Source organism: Eptesicus fuscus, chromosome 19, assembly GCF_027574615.1.
Source record: "Eptesicus fuscus isolate TK198812 chromosome 19, DD_ASM_mEF_20220401, whole genome shotgun sequence".
In the NCBI taxonomy this organism is placed as follows: Eukaryota; Metazoa; Chordata; class Mammalia; order Chiroptera; family Vespertilionidae; genus Eptesicus; species Eptesicus fuscus.
Window position 1 is genome coordinate 52,356,563 of NC_072491.1, and position 27,799 is coordinate 52,384,361.

Here is a 27,799-nt window from a genome sequence, read left to right on the forward strand (position 1 = left end):
TTTGTATTTCAAATCTTTGACTTGATTCTTGCGTTCCTCTAGTCTGCTGTTGGGTCTCTGTATAATATTTTTTATTTCAGTCAGTGTATGTTTAATTTCTAGTTGGTCCTTTTTCATATCCTCGAGGGTCTCACTAAATTTATCGGCCTTTTCTAGGAAATTCTTGAAAAACCTTATAACCGTGGTTTTGAATTCTATATCCAGTTGTTTCTTTTCCTCCATTTCTTTCGTTTGTGATCTGTTTCTTTGTCTTGGCATTTTCACTGCTTCCCTGAGTTGGTAGGGTAGCTTTGTGTGCTAGGTGTCCTATATGGGCCAGAGTAAGCCAGCCAGGCACTCAGCCACCCTTCCTCTCTGCGCCCGTGTCTCCATACCTCAGCCCTTTGCAGCTCCTCTGACTCTCCGTGAGCTTTTCTCTTTTCTTCTAGTTGTAGAATTTCCACTCAGCCAGCTTTCCTGTGGTTCTGGATGATGTCCGTTCTGTCTTTTAGTTGTAGTTTTGAAACTGTTGTGCGAGGCAGCAGTTTAGGTGCTTACCTATGCCGCCATCTTGGTTTCTCTCCTCCTATTTCCTGTTTTTTTTTATGCTGATCGCAACTCTAGTAAATTTCCTTAGTAAAATATTTATATTTACAAATACTCTTGAATGGAGAAGCTTAAAGAACGTGGAAGACATTAATCCTATATTATAAAAGGCTAATATGCAAATAGACCGAACAGCAGAACAACCGGAACAACTGAACAACAGAACAACCGGTCGCTATGGGATGGTGGAGCAGGTGAGCGGGGGCACCAGACCAAGGCGGGCACCAGTCGCTGCCAGCACCGGAGCTGCCGCTCACACCCACTGCCAGTGCCTGGCGCCGGTCTCAATCACTCAGCGCCGGGCTCAATTACTCAGCACCATCAGTGGGTGCGAGCAGCGGCTGCCGGCCCTGATCACCTCTGAGGGCTTCTCCACCTCCCCCTGCTCCTGCGGAGCGATCGGGGCAGTAGCCACCCCTCACACCCACTGCTGGTGCCAGCCCCAATTGCTCCGCGCAATCAGCAGGTTCGAGTGGGGCTGGCGCCATCAGCGTGTGGGAGCGGCAACAACAGGAGCAGGGCTTCAGGCAAACAGGGGACCGGGGGCCGTGGTGGGAGGAGCCAGGCGGGGGCACAGAGGATGGGCAGAGACCAGCCCCTGTGCCTACCACAGCCTCGCAGCCCGCAGTTCCTTTCAAGGTGCATGAATTCATGCACTGGGCCCCTAGTTTCTTATAAAATGGCAGAAGGTACTATTTAGACCAATTTTTCAACAAAGTACTAAAAATGCTCAAGACTGATAATACTGTGTGCTGATGAAAATATAGCTGATAAATATGATAAGGATGCATCTAAACCTCTTTAGAAAAAGTACTGTATTTAGTCTACTAATATACACTCAGTACTTGCTACAGTGTCTGACTCGAAGAGGGTGCTCAATAAAAACTGGTTGAATGAATAGAAACAAGAAAATATGGCCCAGCCAGCATGGCTCAGTGGTTGAGCGTCAACCTATGAACCTGGAGGTCATGGTTCAATTCCTGGTCAGGGCACATGTTTGAATTGCGGGCTCGATCCCCAGTGGGGGGCATGCAGGAGGCAGCTGATCCGTGATTCTCTCTCATCATTGATGTTTCTCTCTCTCCTTCTCCCTCTTCCTTCCTCTCTGAAATCAATAAAAATATATTTTTATAAAAAGAAAGAAAATATGGGGTTAGAGTAAAATGAACATACACAACTGGACATGGAATTAACGCTGATTTAAGGTGAGAAAATCAACTACTCACATTTATCAATTATTTGGAACAAAGTTGTTGGCATATACACATTCTATTGTATTTCCTTTGCTCTACTGATTATTTTATTATTGAAACAAAACAAAAAATCGTATTACAGTCATTAACTGTTTATATGTAAGATATGTGTTTGACATCTCTTTGGGAAATCATTCAAAATGAGGCACTGTTCTTTCCCCACAATGACAATAATAATGATGTGTTCTATTTCCAATAATATTAACAAAAAATCAATGAAAAAATTCTCCCAAGAAGACCCCAATTGTAATGGAGTCCTTTAATTCAATATTTTATTTGTAAGTAACAAGAGAAATGGATTTATTACCTGCTAGATTTATAGTACTAAAAAATTATTTACAAATGAAAGCTTTATAAAACAATGAAATTTGCTCGGAAGTATGACATTTTCATACTTCCAATATGCTTAAAGAAAACCAATAGTACTGTAAAAATCAATTTCATATAACAAAATTGTTCTATGATTAATAGTGTGCTAAATGCTTTCATATACATTATTCCATCTGCTTCTCACAATACTCATGGAAATCACCACTGCATAAATGAAGAAATAAAGGCTAAAATTAGCAATTTGGATTTGACCCTACATTCATTCCCTCATGAGCATTACTCATACATAACATGGAAACATTACTCATACATAACATGGAAACATTCAGTTCTTACATGTTTTTTTAAAAATAATTGATTTTAGAGAAGAGAGAGGGGAATGAAGGGGAGAGGACAGGGGCCGGAGAGGGAGAGAGAGAGAAACATTGATTCGTTGCCTCCTGTACATGCCCTGACTGGGGACCGAACCCACAACCTAGGCATGTGCCCTGACCAGGACTCTAACAAGCAACCTTCCAGTACACAGGATGATGCTCCAACCAACTGACCCACACCAGCCAGAGCAACACTTACATGATTTTCATTGAGGAACTGACTGGCATTTTCTTACTCCTCTATCACCTCTGGTTTCCTCTGCACCTGCTTCACCAATTTTTAACTTATTTTCTTACATATTTCCTAATACCTCTTCAAAATCTGTATATTTAGAAGTCTCTACTAACTCAAGTCCATTTCAAATTGATTAACTGTAATTATTTGTTTTCAATTAGCCATTCAAATTTATTACTAAATCCCTGAACAGTAATACATAAATTTTAGCAGGTGAGAAAATGATACTTAAATGTTCTATAAAGCATAAACATAAAACAGTTAACTTGAAAAAGTCATTTTTTTATTTGTTTGTGGAAATGATTAAGTAGTGCATTTCACCTGTGTCCGCGAAGTCACTTTGCCTTTGGCATCAGTGGAAAATTTGCTTTTATTACTAATACGTGCTGCCTGTTCTTTACAAAAATTTATATGTCTATCAGCCGCATTTTCATTAAATCTCCTCTGGCAATATGGACATTGAATATAATCTAAAGCAAAAAAAAAAAAAAGCAATTAATAACACAATACTTTAAGTAGGATATAATGAATTATAAATTTATATGAAGACATAAGCATAAATAATAACATTTAATAAACAAAATCTCTCATTTCCTTATAACCACTCAACCTGACTTATCCAAATTTAGTATAAAGATGTTTAAGCAAAAAGTGTTAGTCTATAATAATAAAACCACAATATGCAAATTAGACTGGACGTCCTTCTGGACGTCCTTCCTTCCAGACAAAGCCGCAGCGGGCGGGGGCCAAGGCAGATGTGGCCACCATGGCGGCAGGGGCCAAGGCCCTTGCACTAATTTCATGCATCAGGCCCCTGGTATATGATAAAGTCCCATGTTCTTCCAGCTTAAAATCAAATTTGAAGGGAAAAAAAAAGTATAAATCCTCAATACAAATATGAAGTGGAGGAAAAATGTTATTTCTCTTTACCTCTATAATGCCATGTTTCATCATCCTATCTAATAAAGAGGGAATATGCTAATTGATCATCACACCCTCACAAAGATGCAGCACCCACAGCCAATAAGGAGGTAATATGCTAATTGACTGTCACGCCCTCAAAGATGGCGGTGCCCACAGCCATAAGATGGTGGCACCCAGTCCCCTCAGCCCCCCAGCTACCCTGGGCCGACCCGAAGCACAGGCAAGCCTTGGATGGCAGATGGCAGCTGCTCAGCTGCCCAGGGCCGCCCAGCAGAAGTGTGATGGGGGCGTCGCCTTCCCCTAATCACTGGGTCACCTCCCGCCCCTGAGGGCTCCCAGACTATGAGAGGGGGCAGGCCGGGCTGAGGTGAATTTTCATGCACCAGGCCTCTAGTACAGTGATGGGCAACCTTTTGAGCTTGGTGTGTCAAACTTCGCCAAAAAACTGAGCATAACTCGGGCAGTGTGTCACTTTGAGGAAAAAACATTATTTCGCAAATGTTTCATCCTCAGGAGCAGCAAATGTTTCATCCTCAGTGCTGACACGCGTGTCATAGGTTCGCCATCACTGCTCTAGTATATACATATTTTTACATGTTAGACTAATTAAGCAGTAATAACACATTACATTCAAAATACATTTTAAAATTTAGGATCATCTATTAAAATACTGTATTTCAATTAGAGGAAAACTGTCATAAAATAGTTTTATCGACTTTGTATTTATTTTCTTTTAGAAGTCCCAACAGATGAAAGAAGTAAAGCAATATACCTCAACATAATTAATTCAGCCCAATGGCATGATTCCATTGTTGAACATCCATTCAAATTTAAGAGAAAATGCTTCCATGATAAAATATTCTAAAATGCAATGTATACTATAAATAAAATTTATTTTAAAATAAAATCTCCAAATTATCCCAAGCTGAACTAAATTTTGTAGTACTATAAAAGATCTCAACTGAGACACTGAAAAGACATGAATATAAAAATTTAGCAGTGTCAAAAAAATCTCAATTTATTTCAACAAGTTTACTTTTCTATAGGGGTTTACCTTTAAATTTATACTCATTTGAAGCTCAGAAATTTGTCCTGCTAATTAGTGAGTAAGTCTAAAATTTCTAATAACAAAGAAGTTGTTTTGTCAGGACTATGAGATTTTAAAATTCTTGCTCTCTTACTTAAGAAACCTGAGAAATATAGCTATGTTGAATAAGATGTGATATACAAATGCCTCCAAAACAGAGAAAATTCAACTTCATGGGGAAAATTTAGGGAGAATTAAAAGAGACCCAAACCCAGTTAGGTCATCCCAGAAATGCAACTAACATTAAAGTTAATTACTCTGGAACAGAGGCTGGCAAACTAGGGCCCCGAGGCCAAATCCATTCTGCCAGCTGCCTGTTTTGATAAATAAAGTTTTATTAGAAGACAGCTACACCCATTTACTTACATATTGTCTGTGGTTGATTTCTTGTAGTAGGGGCAACAGAACTGAGTGTTGCCTGCAAAGCCTAAGATATTTACTATCTGGCCCTTATAGAAATAGTTTGCCAACTTCTTTTCTATAATAAAACATTAAAAATGATCATATCTAGATTTTCTAAAGAAATTTCTCTTTACAAAGAAATAAATCCCAACCTAAAATACTAACACAATTTTCATGCAGTTAACTTGTTACATTAAAATAACTACCTCTTCAGGCTAGCCACCATCCTGCCTTTTTTTTTATAACAATAATAAGCAACTTTTACCCACTCAATGAAAAAAATGTAATGCATGAGTTTAGGGCATAGTTAGGTATATGGGTTTATATGGTAATTTCCTCACACGAACTGTATATTTTTGAAGCAATGTTATGATTTTCTTCCTTCCCAGATGAGAAGATTCCAAAGAACTAAGCAACATCACTGTGTGAATCTTACTGAATGACTACATTTCAGTTCACAGTGAACATGATTAAAATGTTTCCTGGAATATTAAAATTTAATAGTTGCTACAATAATTTTAAAATGATATTATAGTGTTTAAATAGAAGTACTGAGATGAAAAGATAATGCATTTCTATGTTCAACACCGATGTGTATGAATAAGCCTAAATGCTTGCTATCAACATTATTTTGTAGCAAAACTTGTAAAGATTATGTATGCTTCGTCAGGGCCCATCTTGCGGATTAAGTTCAATGACAACTAAAACTCATAGAAATTCTACCCATGTGTCACCCCACCGGCGCAGTACTGCCAGCAACAGGCGTGTACCCGGGTCGTAGGAAGGCGGAGGCGGCGGAGGGAGCCTGCCCCCCTCTCTAAGGGCCTGGTCCAGGCCTTTAGCTGCTCTTATGGTGGCAATGAACTCCTCATGTTTTCTTCTCCAATTGGATGGCTTCTTTGGCGGCTCAGGCTATAAGAAAACACAGTCAATTTTAGAACATTTATTTTACACTAAACTGAGATAAAACTTGAGGAAATGCCATATTACTTTAAATATTCTCTTACCAGGAGTTCTTAAAGGATTTCCTTCCCAAATTTACAATCACAAAAAGAGAACTTCATGCAACTATGTTATATGTAATTTCTGAAATGCAACTTTAATTGTAATAGACACTAAATTGACTTCTCTAGGTGTCACATGTATTTAAGTTCCCACTAAGAGTATATTTTCCTGTTTTCCCATAGTTCCTCCAACCGAGTACGTTATCACACTTTTTGGTTTTTAATGATTAGAGGTGAAAGGTAGTTCTCTCTATGGTTTTCACTGGCTTCTCTCTTATAATGAGTAAGAGTGAGCATCTTCTCATATAATTAAGAATCATTAGTATTGCCTTTTTGTGAACTGTTTATATGCCTGGTCAACTTACCTAGTAGGTGATTGGCCTTTTTTTTTTCTTAACAATTTCCAGTAACTCTCTAAAGGAGACTAGCCCCAACCCTCCCTAATAATCATGTCCCTCGTTTTACCCTTTCAAAGAGCCTTCTGATGTGAAGAATTATTTTGTAAATGTAGTTTAATTTACAAAACTTTTCTTTATGATCTCTGGATTTGTAGTCACAGTTAACAAGGCCCAATCTCACCCCAAAGTAAAATGGGAATTTTCCATGTTTCCACCCAGAGCTTTCGTGTTTTCATTTAAAATTTTAAATCTCTTACTCATTTGGAATTTATCCTGATGGATGGTGTGACATAATGGATTTCACTTTATTTTTTGTTTGTTAACATAGCTATATAGCTGTCTTACCATCCTTTACTGACTTTTCTTCCCACTGAACTGGGACAATACTTTTACCATATTCTCTTCAGTATTTGAGCTTATTCTGAACTTTCTCTTTTGTCCCATTATTATGACTATCCTTGTGTCAATATCTGTTTTAAATATTGATATTTTATGATATTTTAATATCTGGTAGGGTAGCTTACTTCATTCTGCTTCTTTTACTATCTTTTCTGGTTATCCTTGCATGATATTTTTTTCATATGAACTTTAAAATTAGCTTGTCTAGTTTTTTTAAAAAGACTTATAACTGTAAAAATGAAACATTATATTCAGAATCAACTTAAGGAACTTAAAATCTTAATATGCTAAGTCTAACTATTCAAGAATACAAGATATATTTCCATTTGAAGAAGTGTTCATTTTTCTTTCAGTAATATTTTAAATTACTCTTTGTGGAACTCATACCTCTGTTATCTTAAGGTTTATTGCTAAATATTTTATATTTGGTGTTTCTCTTTTATAAAGGATATTTTCTTCATGTTGAAATATAAAACCTAGTAGTTTCTGTATACTAATATTATATTTCATTATTTCACTGACTTCTCTTATATTGGTAGTAATTTATCAGTTGATTCTTTTGGGTTTTTGTCTCTTAATAATGGCAGTTTTCCAGTCCCTACACATCTAATTTCTTGTTATTTTCTATCTATCAGCTAGTACCATACTGGTTAGAGATGAATCTCGTTCCTGACATTAATGGAACTACTTCTAAGTATCTTTCCATTAAACATGATGCTGGCTCTTCTGCCTCCAGAGATTTATTTTGTCATATTATTGAAATATTCAACTATTCCTATTATGTCTTTATTTTTTAAATCAAGAGCATAAGTTGAATCAACAAAGTCAAAACATGGTTCTTCAAAAACACTAATAAGGCAAAACTAATTAGAGAGATAGAGAGAATACAAATTACCAAGAATGGAAAATGGTACATGATCCCGTTCTTACAAACAAGAGAAAGAAAACATTATAAAAAACTTAATGTTAATAAATTTGATAATTAAGATGAAATGAACAATATTCTCAGCAAATACTACAAAACAGATACCAGAAGAAACAGAAAATCCCAATAGTCATTTAAATATTTTTTTAAATGAATCTATTATTTAAAAAAAAAAACACAAAGAAAACTCCTGGCCCAGATTTCTTCCCTATTGAATTCCTGCAGATATTTAAGAAAAAATAGCATCCAATCCTTTAAAAACTCTTTAAAAAATATATAAAACAAAGGAACAACTTTCCTACTACTCTTACAAGAGCAAAACTCTGGTAAAAGAATAATTATAGTTCCACTTCTCTCATGAATATATATGCAAAAATCTTAACTAAATATGCAAACATTTCCACGTTTGAGATGAGCGACTCTGGTATTGAGTACTTGGTACTGAAATGTCTGATCACAACTCTGACGGGCTCCACAGTATCACTCATCCACTGGTCAGTCTTCTGCCCTCTTTTTCACAGTGTCTGTATCAGTGCTGAGCTAATAGTTTGTGATTACTCCCAAGAGTTAGGTTTTCTTCTGTACAGCTATTTATAAGAGGAGAGGCCCAGGGTAGCCTTCCAGGCTACACATACCAATAGCTCCCTTCTGTGTTTGCATCAGATACAGATGCAAATAAGGCCTCAAAGTGCGATTAGACATCCCCCTTCTGCTTCTCTAAAACAGTATGGGTCAAGAGGGTTACTACCGCTGCCAGCCACACTCCCTCACACAGGACACAGCACTGAGTGGGCGCCCGCCCTCAGAAAGGGTATTTTCTTTTTCTAGTGCTTTCTGAGAGTCTCTGAACCACTAGTGGGGCCTCTTAACACTCTGTGCTTCTTCTCGCCACCTCCTCCCTCCTGACTTTTGTCCATTTCAGCCAGGCGCATTCCAGTCCCAGGCTATCCAATCCCCTGCAGCTCATCCCAGTTCTTGCCAGCTATAGTAAACAAGGGATATAAACTTCCGGATAAGACCCCTCAGCATCAAGGAGTCACCTGTAAGATGCCAGGTTCCCAGGTTCTGGGCCCTCGGCCACACAGCACTTCCTGCGCTTCCTTTCTGGATCTCGGTGGCTGTGGGCAGCCCTTGCATTTTGTGGTCTATGGATTACACCTGCCTTTACTTTCGCCAAAAATGGATTTTGTATTTGCTTTGCTCCACTCTGCTTGTGATTTTGTAGAATTTCCTTGATACAGATAAAGGTGCTGAGAGGTAAGCTACAATGTTCAAAATCTCCTAACATACTGCTTCTCAAACTTTAATACGTGTGTGACTCAAACATGGATTGGGTTAAAATGCAGGTGCTGAATGAGCATGCATGAGTGGGACCTGAAACTGCATTGCTAACAAGTTCCAAGATGGTGTTGATATTATAGCTCCACGGACCACCATTTAAGGAGCAAAAATGTAAACTACTTAATGTACACCAATGGCTGTACTTGCCTGTTTCTGAAGATTAAATTTTTAAGTATATAAACCCATAGGAAAGACATAGGATAAAGATAACACTTATTAAGAGAATACCATGGATAAATTTATGTAATCCCTATAATAACCCCATGAAACGGATGCTACAACTCCTATTACCATTTTACAGATAAGCAGAAGTATGGATTAAGTAACTCACTCAACACAACATGCTAAGTAGCAGACCAGAGTTAAAATCAGGCAGGCTGACTCTTGAGCCCTTTTTTATACCCACTATGTTATACTGCTCCCAGAGATTTCAGTAGTTTATCTTCAAAGCTAATTAAAGTAAATACAATCATATATCTGGACGGTGACTAAGAAAAACTTCAAATAATGATTTACCCTATTCAAAATTCACCAATATTCCCTTGGATAAATGGACAAAAATATAAAAATGAACATTCCATTTTTTTCTACTACCCAAATGATTTTATCAGTAAGATTAACTGGCCCACTGGGAAATGTTTTGTTTCATTTTAAATCTTTATTGTTGAAAGTATTACATATGTTCCCTTTTCCCCCCCAGTGATCCCCTCCAACCTGCCCCGTCCCCCACCCCAGATCTTCCCCAGCCTATTTTATTGTCTGTGTCCATGGTGTATGCATATCTGCATACAAAGTCTTTGGCTGATTATCTCCCACCCACCCATCCTCCCCCCCTTCCCTCCGAGATTCCAAAATGTTTTTTGCACCAATGGGAGAAGTTATTACCACTGAAAGCAAGGTTGTTTCAAAAACTTATTCAATGAGGTATTCAAATTTTGACTATTTCACTGAAATAACTCTTCAAAACTTTGTCAAAGTATTTGTGTGACTTATTCTTAGCAATATAAAGTATCACAGTGATATTAAAGAGACATTATCATAGGAGATTCATTGCTTTGATAACAAGAAAGAAAAGAAGTTGTCAATGGCTATGTGAGGACGGTTGAGCAACTGATAAGTTTTTCCCAGAAAGCATAATAAGATCACAAATATTGACAATTTATCAATCAAGATAATCAATCTCTAGTATGCTAAGACGTCTATAAATTATAGCTTTACCTTTGTATATAGGGATTGCTCTACTGGTAAGAGAGACTTTAACACATTAAAGCATAGCCGAAGTAATTAACTATGACTTAAAAGGAACATGTGAGGAGGGCTTTTAATTATTTCCAGCCTATACAGCCAAGCAAGTGATCCTCCAATGCTAGAAAAACCTCCCTGTAATAGTTGGAGTTGAGAGAGTAGTTTGGCTTCCCTCTTTCCGAAGTCTAAAATAAATAAGTTTGTGATCATTTCTAAACTGAGAACAGTACACAAAATTTTGGTTATTATTCAGTACTAGAGGCCCGGTACACGAAATTCATGCATGGGGGTGGGATCCCTCAGCCCGGCCTGCACCCTCTTGCAATCCAGGATCCCTCGGGGAATGTCCGACTGCTGGCTTAGGCCCGATCCTCAGGGATCCCTCTCGTAATCTGGGACCGCTGGCTCCTAACCACTCGCCTCTCTGCCTATCTGATTACCCCTAACCACTTACCTCCTGCCTGATGCCCCTAACCACTCGCCTGCCTGCCTAATCATCCCTAACCACTCTGCCTGCCTGCCTTATCAGCCCTACCCACTCACCTGCCTGCCTGATCATCCCTAACCACTCTGTCTGCCTATCTGATCACCCCTAACCACTCTGTCTGCCTATCTGATCACCCCTAACCACTCTATCCGCCTATCTGATCACCCCTAACCACTCTGCCTGCCTGCCTGATTGCCCCTAACTGCTCGCCTGCCTGCCTGATCGCCCCTAACCACCTCTGCTTCGGCTCCCGCTGTGGTGGCTTCGTCTGGAAGGACGTCTGGAATGACGTCCAGAAGGTCGTTCGGCTGTCCAGTATAATTAGCATATTATGCTTTTATTATTATATATTAGTATAACAGATAATGATAACTTTTTCAATACATATATATAGCAACAAGGTTCATACTGTTCAAAGATTACACAATTACCCTAGGTTTTAGAGGTTTTACTGTTGGAATATCAGTTCCTTCAGCTCTTTGTCTGCTCGAATCAAAAGTCTTCCGTTTTTTAGTGGCAGTTTTCTGGCAAATGGGTCCATGTTTTTTCTGTTAAGATAAAGAAACTCAATGTATCATTTTCATTTCTACAGAAGGGAAGACTTTAAATTGTCAGTTTAAAAACCGAAGATGAAATAAGCAATAAATAATATATAAATAAGACATACCTTGCTTTGACTAAAATTGTTATAAAGCATATATAATGCATGCTATTAGTTATCTTTCTTACCATAAAATATATAGATAAAAACCCTTTCAACATTTTATTGACTTATTTAATATTCTCCTAGTTTCACACTGCTAAGAATAAGGGTAATAATGTTACTAAGTCAAAGCTATTTGAGTGGGGAAAAAGTTATTTTCATCATTAAATACCTAAAAATAAATACTAAAAAAAAGTATATGTGGAGAATGCATTTGTATTAGGATTACAAAGTTGCTATAATAGAGGTAGTTCGGATTGCTAAAGCTAACATGAAATAATAGGACAAAGTGGTCAGATTTGTGTCCCTGCATCCTTCCTCCACAATTATTCCTTTTTTCCCTTCTGGAACTCACGTATTCTGCCATTCTTTACCCAGGATTTTTCTTGAGCCTTCTACTGCTCCATTCCTACAGATATTTTTCTTAACATGATTGCAAACTCATTCATTCAATTATTCACATATTTATTCATTTTAAGAGCATTACAAAAGAAGCTTTCTTAACTGATTTCCAATTAACCTACTGGATAAATAATCCTTCTCCCTCCATGAAATAAAACATGTGGACTGATGACATCAGTGCATTAAATGAACTTTTTTCCTTTTTGTATTTTGATAAACACTAACTGAACAGCTTGAACTATTCAAACAAGAGGAAACCTCCAAACTGGTTGGCTCGGTGTCCTGGAGCCTCTCACATTTTTCAACACACAATTAGTAATCTATTGTTGTACATACTTATTTTCATTTGACAAACAAGCACTGTAATTACAGCAGTTAGAATAAAATATTTTAAGTATTAAGAAGTATGGCTAGCCCTAGCCAGTTTGGCTCAGTGGATAGAGCCTTGGCCTGCGGACTGAAGGGTCCCAGGTTCAATTCCAGTCAGGGGCACATGTCCAGGTTGTGGGCTCGATCTCCGGTATGGGGCGTGCAGGAGGCAGCCGATCGATTATTCTCTCTCATCATTGATGTTTCTATCTCTCTCTCCCTCTCCCTTCCTCTCTGAAATCAATAAAAATATATATATTAAAAAAAAAAAAGTATGGCTAGCAGGCGACTTAAAACATCTTTCACATGTTCAGTTGTTTATGTCAAAAGTATGTAGTATTTGTCCCCAAAACTGAGGTATATACCAGCTGTAGCTATTACAGTGATCACATCATCTAATTAAATATATTACATAAATAAATGAGGGCAAAAAAATAACTTTTTTCCTATGGAAACTCAAGTGAATGCTTTGAAAATAATATGAAAAATAGTGAACTGATTTTTAAAAATCACTGAATTAAGTGTGGGAAAGCCAATTTTATTTATATATATATATATATATATATATATATTTTTTTTTTTTAATTGATTTCAGAGAGGAAAGGGGAGAGAGAGAGAGAGCAACAGAAACATCAAATGATAAGAGGGAATCATTGATCAGCTGCTTCCTGCATGCCCCCCACTGGGAAATGAGCCTGCAACTCAGGCAGGTGCCCTTGACTGGAATCGAACCTGGGACCCTTCAGTCCACAGGCCAAAGCTCTATCCACTGAACCAAACCAGCTAGGGTGGGAAAGCCAATTTTAAAGAATTAAGAAGAGTTGTCATGTAAGAGGAGTCTGTAGTCAGACTGACATTTATGAATCATTAATTCCTCACTTTGCTTAAAAGAAACAAATTGGAAATATTAAGAGGATGAAAAATGCTATATCGTAGAATTCTAATCAGATCCATATTCAAAGAAAAGTCTTTACATCAAAATATTAGGAGATGTATATTTGAAAGTACAATAAAATATGTAAGGTTAGACTACATCGGCATTTTTTTCTTATTCTCTATTTAGATGGCTACTTTATATTAAAATCAGTTAAAATTGCTTTTATTTGTATGTACTAAGTATCTAAAGAATGTGTAATGTACTTTAGGTACACTTTTAATTGAAGACAATTTTCTTTTGACTATTTCAAACGTACAAAACCACTCCCCTTTTACTCATCACCCTGCTTCAACAATTACAAACCCTTTGGCAATCTTGTTCTATTTATCCCAACTCTTTTCCTAAAGTACTTTAAAGCAAATCCAGATACTGTATCATTCTATACCTTTAAATACATTATGCATTTCTAAGAGTTTTCTGTTTTGTTTCTGTTAATATCCCCACAAAGAGAGGAACATTTCAATACTTTAATAGAGAAGTTCTGAAGACCAATCAAACCTGAAGGGACGAGAAGACATGGAAGGAACGTCTACTCTTGAACAAAGAACACTAGCCAGTACCTCACCCAATCACTCCACAGAGGCTGTTTCTAGGAGAGATGTCCAAAAGTACTGAACGACTACCGACCTGTCACATCCCCAAGGACAGGGTACTCACTAATGCCGCTGGAAAAAACGTTCTTCCACAAATCTTGCAAGGTAACAATTCTCCAACTTGAACACTCCCATTTTCTAAAACAGAAAAGAATTTACTCAATAGTATTTGATGTTCAAAGTGTGAAGCTTCCAAGTTTTAATGTCTTCTTTTAGCTTCATATATAAGTTATCAGTTCTTGTGAAAAAAAAATGTCTTGTTTCATTTTAAATAAGCAACATTATCAATTAAAATGAGCACCAGACTTAATAGTGTATCTGTGGTCAACAAGGCCATGCCAAGTCCTGATTTCAAGATTACCAAACTGATATGTTGGCAGTATCTAATTTACTTTTAACCAAATCAATTTATCATATTCTCTTAATTTATAGGGTAGCTCCATTGTAATTTACTCAACTTTAAAAATCAAATTTATTCAAAGGTTAATATTATATAGTATTAATCTTCAAAGCATTCAGAAACAACATTGGTGATCAATGATCTGGTTTCCTGAGATAATCTAGGATAAAAAGAAACTTGTTCTGTTTAACACCTTATAAAATAGGAAGTATAATGCTTTAAGAAAAAGATCACCTAGTTACTATGCAAATAAGCATATTATGTGAATTTTTCATTATTTTATACATATATTAGAATTCAGTGGTCTAACAAGTTGAGATATTCTGACCTTATGGGCATAAACTGATTAAGAAGACAGAAGTTGCTGCAACTTCTACTCAATCAAAAATGAATACAGCCCTGGCTGGTTAGAGTGTTGTCCCATTCCATACAACAAAAGGTTGCAGGTTTGATTCCCAGTCAGGGCACATACCTGGGTTACAGTTAGATCCCCCGTCGGGGCACATGCGGGAGGCAACCAATAGATATTTCTCTCTCACATCAATTTTCTCACTTTCTCTCCCTTCCTCTCTCTCTAAAGTCAATAAAAAAAATATCCTCAGGTGAGGATTTAAAAAAATTAATACATATATCATGTACTTTCATGCAACAAATTTTGTTATGAAAATGATAACAGAAACTACTTTCTTTGGAATTCTACATAACTGAGTCAATTTGTCATTTTTATTATCTTTCAAAATATCAAATCTAAATTTATTTCCATAACTGTAATTTTCTAAAAATTATACTTAAGCCTATATCTTTATCATATTTTCTGCTGAATATTGCACTAATTGTTACAATTCTTTTATCTATATGTATAAAAGGCTAATTTGCTAAGTGTCCATCCAGATAATGATGTCATGTAGCAACACCCAGCTTCCTCTCACTATCAACTAGCCTCCTTGGAGTTTCTTCAGCCCAGGAACACTACTTGCTTTATAGCCAGGTGGAAACATTTTACACTGTAACCAAATGTCTGTGAAGCATTTTCCTGTGCCTCATCTCATTTGATCCTCACAGAAGTCCTGGAATAGGTAGATAGGAGACTCGGTGGAATCCTATTTTCCGGAAGACAGAGATTTAGAAGCTCAGAAACTTGACCCGACTGAAAAGAAGAAATGGTGGACCTTGAAATGACTTCAGGTTTTCTCACTGCACAGAATATAGTCAAAAACTACTGCAGTTAGATATTTTACCCTTTGTTCTCCCTGCATGATCTACAGTAATAATCTGCTTCATTTTTATATTTACTGCTGTGTTGCTGACAATTACCTGAAAGAGAAGTTGGGGTGATACTTCCTTGGGCTGGAAAAAGTTGAGCTAAATCAGAAAGCAGGTCTAATTAAGCAAGTTTATTCTGTATCTATATATCTATAAAAGGCTAAGTTGACTCGCACATGCGCAATATATATAAAGCTCTCACTGGTGCCTACTGCACATGTGTATTTCGACCTATCATTGTCGGTTGTGAATTTGGTTGACACTTCTATTATAGAGAAGGGTGAACAGCGATATTTAAAATATTTCTTCTAATTAATTTCCTTTCAATGTTCACGAATTTGTGCACCAGGCCACTAGTCATATATAAGACAAAGAAGTAACATAAATAAACTCATGCATAAAGTACAATTATGACCTCATGTAATTTGTTCTTCATATAACTTATTTAGTGGGTTCACGAAAATGAATCAGGAGAATCAAGAGACATCGGTGGGAATACAATCAAACACTGACAGAGGAACTGGTTTGTTCTCTCTTCTCCTAACAGTCCTCTGCCCTATTTTAGTAGTAGATAGTGACTATTTGTCACCTCAGATAGAGGCAATGTCTACGGTGGCAGGTAAGCAGTGGACAACACAAAAGCAAAGCTAAGACCTGCCTGATTTGTGCTTCTCCAGAAGCCAGGTTATTTAGGGAAAGCAACTCCATTTATCTGGATCACTTACTTCAGGTTGCCAGATAAAATACATTAGGTATATTAAAATAAAAATGTCTTCACAATGACGGGTCAAAATGATACCACATGCTGCATAATCTCTTTAGCTTGCTTATTTATAGTTTTCATGTATTCCTTTAAGTTCTAAGTAATTACTTTAAAATTCATCAACCCTAAATGTTAAAAAGTATCACATATTTTACTTGCTTCAAAGTGCATTTCAGTATCTGCTTGTTAAATAAATGACAAAGCAAAATCTTATAAAAACTAATTATTGAGAAAAATCAATTCAACATCTGGAAATAATGTGCCTACTCAGGCACCGACTTGCCAAGCACGTGTCAAGTACAGTGACACAGGCTGGAATGGCAGCATCACTGCTCGCACAAAGCTAACAGTCCACATGACTTATGTCTTCATATATCTAAACACCAAGTCATGTTCCTTTTTTAAAATTCATAAACTTAAAACTTAACAACAACCAGAAAACTACAATATAATAAAATTCAACTCCTGGGATTAATTCTTACAAATTATCAAACATGTTCAAATTGTCTTTAAAGAAAAAGAAAATTATTATCACTAAAAGACATTTTTTAAAAAGGCATAGCATTAAAGAAAAAGAACTTAAAACAATTATCTCAAAAAAGAAAAAATATAATTACTTCACTCAAAATAAAGATATATAAACTTATAATTTCCTCATATTAGCTGGTCTTAGGGAATAACCTCATAAGGTATGTTTAATTAGGATATAATATCTGTTCAATCTACCTTAAAATTTAAAGAGGATCGACTGAGTTGTTACATATAAAAATGCTTCACAACCAATGAAATTAAAAAATACTACTCCAGGCAAACTCCACTAGTCTCTCCTGAATAGCAAAAGCTAGCAAATTTTGCAGCTTATAAAAATACAGTAGAGATAACATTCAGGGGATGATTATTATAGCAGAGAGCTAACAGTGTACAAAAAAGGCACTCAAACTGATGGCCAGAACCAAGCATACAAAGTACTTTAATATTCTAAAACACTCAAGAAGCCACCTCGCCTTACAAAATTGATCCTACACACATTACTGATTCTGTTATGAGTTGCTTTATTTAGCAACTTCAAAACATGCATGATAATAAGGTTTGAAATGATATCTTTACATATTATATAAGTGATGTGAAATAATATGCTGTTATCTAAAATAGTTATGAAATTCTAAAATGTATAAATTTTAAAACCAGGAGAGAGCATTTTCAAGAGAAAATAAGTCCTGGACACGAAGAACAGTGCTGGTCTGTGTGGCATGTCTGCTTCTTCACCATCTGAATCCAGCTTTAAAACTCAACAAGCCTCTCCCCTTTAGAGGCCAAGGCATCTGGTATATCAACTTTCTTGTTACAACCCTCTGTATTACTTCCAGTTCGACAATCTTTACTATCGCACAGGATTTCCCTTTTTCAGCTCATCCTAGATTTCATAGTCACACAACCTACTCAACACATAACCTTCACCTCTATTCCACTTTCAGCAAAAGCACCAAGGGTCCAGCTCCCTCCAATCACAGACCTTCTACTGCTCTCTAAAACACTTTCTCCATCTCAGAGTAACTTACATGTTCCTGATAACCTGACTGGGCTGCATGTCCCTTTCTACCTAGTCTGAACCTGATTAGTTATTTCCACTACTTTGACCAATCACCCTCATATTCCTTGCTCCATCGTCTAATGTTTGGAAAATTCTAGATGAAATAAATGGGTTTTCTTAGAACAGAACTTTCTCAGTCTTAAAAAAAAGGATTTACTATGCTGTTATTTCCCCAACAGAAATCATTTTCCCCCTCTCCTCCCAGAGATATTTAGGACCAATGTCCAGAGTAGCACATTCTGGAAACACATTTACTGACTAGTTCCTCCTTACTACCTCTCATTCACTTCCTACCTAAACTGCAGGCAAACATTATTAGATCTAATCACTGTATTAAAATAGATCCATTTGCCCTAGCTGGTTTGGCTCAGTGGATAGAGAGTCGGCCTGTGGACTGAAGGGTCCCGGGTTCGATTCCAGTCAAGGGCACATGCCTGGGTTGAGGGCTCGATCCCCGGTAGGGGGCATGCAGGAGGCAGCTGATCAATAATTCTCATCATTGATGTTTCTATCTCTCCCTCTCCCTTCCTCTCTAAAGTCAATAAAAAATATATTTTTTATAAAAAGTAATAAATAAATAAATAAATAAATAGATTCATTTGTTGATTCAACAAGGACATACTTATTGAGCACCTATGAGGTGGGAACTGTTCTAGGCAGTTGGCAAACGGTGATGGGGGGTAGCGGGGAGGAAAGACCCAGATTTCATGAAGCTTCTACTCTTCTAATAGAAAAACATAAATAAAAACAATTAAATGTATGAAATGTCAGGTGGGGATAACTACAAAGTAGAAAAAATACTAGCTGGTTTGGCTTGGTGGATAGAGTGTTGACCTGCAGACTGAAGGGTCCCAGGTTCGCCTCCCGGTCAGGGCACATGCCTGGGTTGCGGGCTCAATCCCCAGTGTGGGGAGTGCAGGAGGCAGCCAATCAATGATTCTCTCTCATCATTGATATTTCTATCTCTCTCTGCCTCTCCCTTACTCTCTGAAATCAATAAAAATATATTTAAAAAAATAGAGCAAAGGAAGGGGAGAGAGGACAGTGATGATGCTATGTGTACGTGTGCTTAGGAAGAGAGTAGGATCAGGGAATGCTGTTTCAATAAGAGACATTAGAGAAGAGACCTTAAAAAACCATTCATCTAATTGTCGAATTCAAAGGCCCCTTTTGAATCCTCATCCTACTAGACCTTTCTATAACATTAGGCACTGCTGATCGACCCCTTCCACCTTGTCTTTAATGTCCTTTCTCTCTTGGCTTCAATGTATGTCTCTTTTAAGCCCAAGGTTTTCAGATCTGAAGCTAAGCAGAGTTTTTGAGCTGGTAAGTACTTAGACCTCGAGGAATATCAGGGGTCACGGGCTTTTTTCTGGCACATAACGAATGTTAGTTTCTCCCCTACTGCCCTTTCTTGACAATGTTTAAACCTCTCCAATTTCCCTTCCTGCTCAAACCTATACCATCTGTTCTGCCCAAGTTTCTTTCTTCATCTCGTTAAATATAGCTTTCCCGGGTGAATGCATCCATTTGCTATCTCTTCTATGCTGATGACTACTAACCTAAAAACTTCAGAGAGATACTTCCAAATACCTATGAGACTTTTCCACCAGATATCCCCAAAGTATTGCACAAGTACATTTGGAAAGCCACAAACTCATTACCTCATCTTCCAAACTTGGCCTCCTTCTTGGTTAAAGATAGTACTACTACTTCTTAGTCCAAGCTAGGAAGCTGCTTTATCTTTGATTCCTGTTCCCTCTCACATCCAGCAGTCATATCTCATCTTTCCAGCTCAGAAATGTCTTCTAATCTATCTTTTTAAATTCCTGCTACTTTTTTCTTAGTTCAAATTCTCATCACATATGTATTTTTAGCCTGTCCCTTCTCCTACTATCCTCCTGCTATGGTTATCTAGTGGGATTGCCCCAATCACTTCCACGCGCCCTGTTTTATCTATACTGAACGACTCCTAACACACTCCTGTGGTTTTGTCCACCCAACAAACAAGTGCTGAGGGGGCCTATGTGTAGGCTCTTCGCTAAATGCTTTGTGTATATTATGTCATTTAATAATTAATATACTTCAGGCATATTGGCTTTTAATAACTCCATTTTTTTATAGCTGATGAAAATGAGGTTCAGATTAACTGGTACAAATCATACAGCTAGAAAGAAACAAAGCTCGGATCCAAACACAGACCTCTCCAACACATTGGTTATTACCTAGCATCCAACTGAGTACCAAAAAACAAAGAATGCTAGATATGTTAATAAAGCTAAGAATAAGTCAGTAAACTAATATGTGTTTAGACTAGGGAGAAACAAAACAAAAAAGAACTCTGATGAGACAGGATGGCTGTCTTCCACTAGGCTTCACTGGAGAAGAGCAATCAGACTACTCAGCAAGTTTCCGAGACAGTACACCAAGATCTACTACCTCCAGCAGTCCAAAGAGGGGGGCAGCCTGATTGGTCTCTGTCACAATCCTATATAATAAAAGCCTAATGTGCTAAGTGTCCGGTCAACCGGTCGACCATTCAACCAATCAAAGTGTAATATGCTAATGATATGCTAAGGCTGCTCAACTGCTTGATATGACATGCACTGACCACCATGGGGCAGACTCTCTGACCAGGAGGTTAACTTGCTGCTGGGTCTGGCCAATCAGGACTGAGCAAGACAGGCCAAACACGCCCTGGAGCCCTCCTGCAGTCCCTCCCTGGCTGGCCAACTTCCCACGTTCCTCCCCAGCCAGCCAGCCCCAATCGGCCCGGATAGGGACTAGGCAAGATGGGGCCAGACATGCCCTGGAGCCCTCCCACGGTCCCTCCCCGGCCCCAATCGTGCACTGGTGGGGTCCCTTGGCCTGGCCTGTGCCCCCTCACAATCCAGGACCCCTTGGGGGATGTCGGAGAGCCGGTTTCAGCCTGATCCTACAGGCCAGGCTGAGGGACCCCACTGGTGCACATATTCGTGCACCGGGCCTCTAGTTGTTAACAACCTCTTATCAAGGTGTTATGAAAGGAATGACAATGCTATATCTACCTAATAAAAGAGTAACATGCTAATTGACTGTACCTTCGCGACGCCCACCAGCCAATCAGGAGTGAGTATGCAAATTAACCCAACAAAGATGGCAGGTTAGTTTGCATACACAGGCAATGAGCGGCCGAGGATGGGGCAGGACGCTTGTGTCATCACCATGGTGACAACACAGGCATTCCACACCACCCCAGCCACTTCAGGCCTCTGGACAGCATGGGAAGGCAGAAAGGCGGCTCCGGCCAGAGCGAAGGCGGTGCCGGCAGCCAGGGGAACGAAGGCCCATTCTTGCACGAATCTTCATTCGTGCATTGGGCCACTAGTATATGGATAAAATCTGCTTAGGGTTCATCATCTGTCCACTTTGCAGATGAAAAGCTTATGAGAGATTAGAAGTGTCCCAAGTCTAGAACTACCTCTATTGCCCTTAGATATACCTACAGGTGACAAGATTTAGGTAAAGAAGAAGTAAAGGATTTGCTCTAATTATCCACACAATGCAAAAGTGCTCAGATATAGTTTATAAAAATCATGAGAAAGCATCGGTATTCGGTTTTGAAATACAGTGTTCATAATAGCTCATCTCTTGACACTCCCAGAAACATAAAGGTCCAGGAAAACAAAAAATAATATAAGTGATAAAGATGCACATGCAAAGAAAGTTATAAGAGTATGACAACGAAATTTTTCAGGGGTCCACATATTTTCTGGTTTTACCATCAAGATTAGCCTGGTAACCGATTTCAACTAGAAACATTGGTCTAATGCCAACAGTGCAATATTTGCTCAATTACTATGACATGTTAAGCAAACTCCTAAGATTTTCTGCTGGATACGGCAATATAATGCTTATTAGACAACTCCAAGATGCTAGACATTAACTTCCAATAGAGCAAAAAAATTATCTGTCATTGTATCAATATTTATTAAATGAAGACATAGATGAAATTACTGAGTGGTAACCTTAAGACTGAAAGTTTTGATCTTTGCAAAGTGTGACTTAAAAGGGACTGATTTTTTTTAAAAAGAAGAAAAAAAAGGCACTGTCCTAATTTCAACTTATTAGTTTAAACCATTTGAAATAATGAGTATTCAATTGTTTTGTCCTATGAAAAGAACAAAAACATCAAATGAAGAATAAAGAGCAAATGCTGTTTAATATGTTGCATCAAACCTGAGCCCATAACACACTATACATATTACATCAGAATTCATGTATTTCTCCATCCATGTAATTGAGAATTATAATAGGTTTTCATTATATTTTAAAAGCATTCTTAGTAAGATTTCAATAGTAATGTCTTGGCACTGCTAAAATATAAAGTTTGCCCGGCTGGTGTGCTCAGTGATTAAGCATCAACCTATGAACCAGGAAGTCAATGTTTGATTCCCAGTCAGGGCACATGCCTGGGTTTCGGCTCCATCACCAGTGGGAAGCGTGCAGGAGGCAACCAATTAATGACTCTCATCAATGATATTTCCATCTCTCTTCCCTCTCCCTTCCCCTCTGAAATCAATAAAAAAATATTTTTTAAAAATGTTAGCTCTAATATATATATTCACTAAAATGTAGGCTCAATAAGAGCAGGGTTTTGACTTTTTTTTAGAGGGGGGCTACATCTCAGGGTCTAAAATAGTGCTATCATAGATAGTCACTTATCTAACAAGTATTTATTGAGTACCTCCTTTGTGCCAGACACTGTCTTAGGTGCCTAGCATATGTAAGTGAAAAATCAAATGAAGATCTTTGCCTGTATTACAAATGTTATTCAACATAAATGTTATTCAAAATAAAAAAATGTAGAGAAACTGTTCTAGGCACTTTTATGTGTATTATGATAACCTTGTGAGAATTCCAGAACCCAAGATCTTACTACGCTATAATATTACCTACCACTTTTTAAAGTTCATTTAAAAAAAAAAAAATCTGCCCCAGGAGTCCTCTAAACAAAAGTGTCTTAAAAGTAAGTATTATCACTATAATTTTTATTTCATAGAAAGTTGAATGATCTGCCTAAAATGACCTAAATAAGCAAAGAACAAGACCTTCATTTGTTATATACTACAGCTGCCCACAAACAGACATTTAGCAGAATTCTTATCATCCTTCAGGTCATTACTATGAATCTTTCAATTCCCCAGGCTATACTTCATCAGAAGGATTAACCACAATTTGAAAAGGAATCTTGAAACTGCTGTTGCCAATGCTGGTTGGGTGTTTTTCTCCTTTGTTGTTTTTAGGCAAATGCTATATTACAGAAGATAAAATGGGTAAAATGAGTAAAGAAAAAAAGGGAAAGAAATGGAAACAAAGGAAACCCTGGAATCATGGTTACAGCACGAGGATAAGCCCACCGATAAGGAGTCAATGTTGGCTCTTCAGTGCGAGTCGCGTCGTCGTGCATAAGCCCTTAACTCCTCCTGGTAATCTATTGTCCCGGCTCTAAAGCTGGCCAGTGCCGCTTCCCTGGAAGATGCTCTGGGCATCCTCCCCACGGAAGATGCTGCAGAGATGGAAAACGTTACCTAGGACAGCTGGCCACGGGAAGGGTCGGAAGCTCCAGAAGGCAGACACACCCCAGCGCCCCAGCAAACGCTGGAGGTGGGGAGGCCGTGGGCATTCACGGGGGGTCCACTTTGCAAGGAAAATGAAATCTGGCTGGAGGCTGTGGTCACCGACAGGACAGCAGGAGTCAGGCAAGACCGGACAATGGTCGGAAGGGGCTCGCAGGCGTGTGCCAGCGGCACATCAGGCTCCGGGTGGGAAACCTCGGCTGAAGGCCAGACACGGGGGGGGCCTGAAGGTCGTCAGCCCCACGGCGTCGGGGGCTGTCGGGCTCCCGCCCGCCCGCCCAGGCCTGCGGAGGCACCGCGGGGTCCGCTCCAGACCTGACCTCGCCTCGCCAGTACCAGTGTCCAGGCACCGCAACTGTTCCGGGCCCGCTCCAGCGGCCCGGCCCGCGACCCCTCACCCCCTCACCTTCCAGTCCCTCCATCGCGCCGCCGCCTCGGGCTCCGGACACTCCTCGGGCAGCGCCCGCCGCCGCCCAGCTCCCCAGCTCTCGCTGTAGCAACGCGGCCGCGCCTCCCACCCGCTAACATCCCGGGCCCCCATTGGCTGGCGCGGGGGGCGGGGCTTGGTGGAGGGCGGGGCTTTGGGAGCACCTCCCGCGGCCGCCGCCGCGCTGCTTCCCGCCGGCTGGCGGGGCCCTGGCGATCCGGCCGTAAACCTAACCCCGAGGAGGGCCTTCCGCCGCCCAGCTCTGCCTTTGTTCCACTCCAGCCTTGTTGCCCGCCCTTGTCCTCCCGTCCACACGATCTCGGCACCGCCTGGGCTCCCCATCGCCCGTGCCTCGTGCAGTCCGTGCAGCTCTGTTCCCCGCCGCCCCTCTGAGGTCCGTTTCGCCAACCAGCTAACCAGACGCACGTCCTGCACGCGGCACACTCTCCATTTGCAGCCTAGTGGGCGCAGGGTTTTGGTGACCGGAGAGCATTCCCTAGTCGCTATCACGGCGTTCTGAACTGAGCCACCTTTCCCTAAGATAATCCACTTTCTGTCCGGGACGCAGAACTGAGATTTCGGGAGCACTGGACAACAGCTCCCTCACCTGCATCTTCTCTCGGCCCACCCTGGCCCTCCACTTGATCACCCTTGAGCTCAGGTAGCCTGCTGGACGCACCATAATGGGGTAGCACGCACGCTAAGTTACAGGGGTCACTGACCTACCTGACGAATGAGGCCTGTTGCTGTCGGTCATAACCAACTGGGAATGAAGGTGACGACCCCAAGGACTGTACGTGCCAAAATGGACTCCTTGTGGTTAACTGGGCCCAGTTAGAATAATCAGATCAGGCAGACAGTTTGCAGGGGGCTCTCCCAAGGTGCTGCACCTTCCACCCTAGCTGCACAGCAGTGTTCTCATATTTGCATCTTCACTGGCCGCTCAGAGTGGCTCCGGAAAGTCCAATCAGGATGCGCAGTTCTGACCAATCAGGACAGTGCTACCTACACCAATCAAGCTGCAAATATAGATTCTCATTTGCATAAAAGTGGACCCCGTGGGGACCAGGGCGCAGAGCCCTTCCCAGGGTTTCCACCTGAAGGTGGGTTTCCCGGGAAGCGCAGAACTGCATTTCCCGCGGTGGAGGCTGTGTTTCTCTAGTTCGCACACTGTGCACGCCGACTGGGGACACCTGTTGGCATTGGTTTGGTGCAACTAACTTGTTGACAAGGGAACTTCAAAACTAGCTGAAACCTTTGCTGAACAGTAACACATTTCACCAGAACTACATTTCTTAGAAAATTCGATGTGGCAGAGATAAACCATATTGTTGTTAACTGTCAAGTTATGTTTTAATATTATTTTCATAACAAATCTTACATTGATAATCTATTCCATTGGAAATTTTGACATTACATCTAACTGTTTACTGTGAAAAGTGTGTAACTTACAAATGGTGTGTACCTTAAGCAGCCTTTAGGAAACAAAAGTCCTATTGTACTGGTACATTCAAATGGAAGTAGTATAAACACACACTTGAGGGGGACGTCAGCTCTTTCTGGAAGGTGCTCTAAGTGCATTTGAAGGTGGTCTGGTCCATCTCTTACACGCAGTCATATAAGGGAAACTTCAACCAGGCCTGTCCAGACTCCTGCTCTTCCCCAGGTCCTGCTCCGTTCTCCTGCTCCTCTGAAATCTGAGATCCTGGCCTTAGCTGGCCAAACCGCAATCATGCTTGCCACTTAACACCCCTCCCCAGGCTTAGTGTAGAAAGGCCCTTTCCTCAGTGCTGCTAAGAAAAAGTTAGAATTGGGGGAGCGGCAACTTTAAACTTAGCGCTAAGGAAGAAAAAAAGCATACAGAGAAGAAAAGCCAAAGATAAAGAGGCAGTTTACAAATTACAAGTTCTTGGACTGAAGTCCAAGACAGAGTTTGAGTTGGTTGACTCACACCTTATTGGGCATAAAAGCTATAATAACAACAAAACAATAATAATGATAACAATTTTAAAAATCACATTAGGCATGTTTTAGGTCTTTTTCATATATTTACTTATTTAATCTTAAAAACAGTCCTACAAATAGGCACAGTAAACCCTTGATTTAGCGAACCTCGATTTCACACTTTGGATTTAATGGACAACATTTCTGGTCCATATTTCATATCTGAAAATTAGCACCCTGTTAATTTTTAAAATGCTTTTAACCAAGATTTTCTTATAATTAAATTAACAGATTATTTTGTTATTATTTTGTTATAAATGAACTGTTATTTTGAACAACTTTTAGAAAATATTGCATATCTACAACCATAGTCTACATATGTAAGTCCAAGTGCACTGCTTGTAAACAATGTTCTGGGAATGGTTAGTACATGATCACACTGCATCTGGAGTGGTAATTGGTTCTGTTGCCCGATGGCCTGACTTTCTGCAACAGTGTTAACCCGAAGGCCAATGTTCTCACACGTGCTAAGCCACGCCCCACTCTGTGCATTTGTTTACTCCCAGGGAGTGGCGAATGCACACATTTACTAGACTTATTCACTCTAAATTTAAAATTACTGCAATACAGCCCTAACCAGTTTGGTTCAGTGGATAGAGCATCAGCCTGAGGACTCAAGGGTCCCAGGTTCTATTCTGGTCAAGGGCATGTACCTTGGTTGTAGGCACAGCCCCAGTAGAGGGTGTGCAGGAGGCAGCTGATTGATGTTTCTCTCTCATCGATGTTTCTAACTCTCTATCCCTCTCCCTTCCTCCCTGTAAAAAATCAATAAAATATATATTTTTAAAAAATAAATAAAATTACTGCAATACATCTAGAAAACTTTGTGAAATTAATCTTTTTATACATACTTAATTTAATTACACAAACATGTGTGCATAAGTGAAAACAGATAATTTGTCAATTTTTTAACATATGTATTTGGAAAACTTACTTTATTATATAATGGTCTTTAGTCTTTAACAGACACCCCCTATCTGAATTAGTCTGTTACATCAAGATTTTACTGTAATTTTTTTTTTTTTTTAGAATTAAAGTCTTCATTTTCTAGATAACTCAGAGAGATTACATTTTTCACCACTGTTTATACTACTGAATGGGAGCTTGGCTTTAAACTCTGATCTCGCTGGTTCTACCTTATGACAATTTCATGGGATTCCTCACCTCCTTCCTCATCTTGCCCTCTAGCTGCCTTGAATGTAAAGCCAAATGTTCAGATACGCTAGGAGGATTTGTGTAGTCTTTGCTCCTGTGAATCTTAATTGTCTACCATGCCTGCCCATTTCCCCTGCAGGATTGGGCTCCCAGCACTTCTATGCTGCAGCTACCCTGGCTGTGGCACCTTTCCCTGGCCTGACCCCTGGGTGCAGAGGAGAATATCCTCTCTGCTGTCCTGAGTTCCTTCCTCGGCCTCCTACGTGCGTGGTCTGAGAGTCTTTCTGGTCCTGGTGTTTTCCTCTGAGTTTACATCTTCTCTGATTCATTCCATTTTTCTGATGTATTCATTCAACAAATATTTGTTGAGTACCAATAATGTTTTAGGCCCTTTTGTTACTAGCCAGTTACAAAAATGAATGAAGCTCGGTTTCTTCTCTTATGTTTCTAAGTTCTTTCCTGTTCATATTTTTAGCTGCCAAGTTATCTTTTTAATTGATGATAACATTCCCAGATGAATATGTATTAGAGATCTTCCCACCTCCTCTACAAAAAAAGAAAGCAAAGGTTCAGAGATGTTTACTG

General features: G+C 39.4%; 1 protein-coding gene across 2 annotated transcripts in view; it reads right to left on the reverse strand.

Annotated features, from left to right (window-relative positions):
• The window catches only part of ZC2HC1A (zinc finger C2HC-type containing 1A), a 56,216-nt gene extending 32,104 nt beyond the window's left edge, over nucleotides 1-24,112 (reverse strand). For both annotated transcript variants that reach the window (XM_028142062.2, XM_028142061.2), the window contains exons 1-5: nucleotides 24,035-24,112; nucleotides 14,058-14,131; nucleotides 11,421-11,537; nucleotides 5,961-6,102; nucleotides 3,099-3,247 (exon numbers count right to left, since the gene is read on the reverse strand). In XM_028142062.2, the coding sequence (XP_027997863.2) occupies nucleotides 3,099-3,247; nucleotides 5,961-6,102; nucleotides 11,421-11,537; nucleotides 14,058-14,131; nucleotides 24,035-24,050 (498 nt within the window). In that variant the 5' untranslated portion in view covers nucleotides 24,051-24,112. The remainder of the gene's footprint in view (nucleotides 1-3,098; nucleotides 3,248-5,960; nucleotides 6,103-11,420; nucleotides 11,538-14,057; nucleotides 14,132-24,034) is intronic.
• Nucleotides 24,113-27,799: the final 3,687 nt, after the last annotated feature.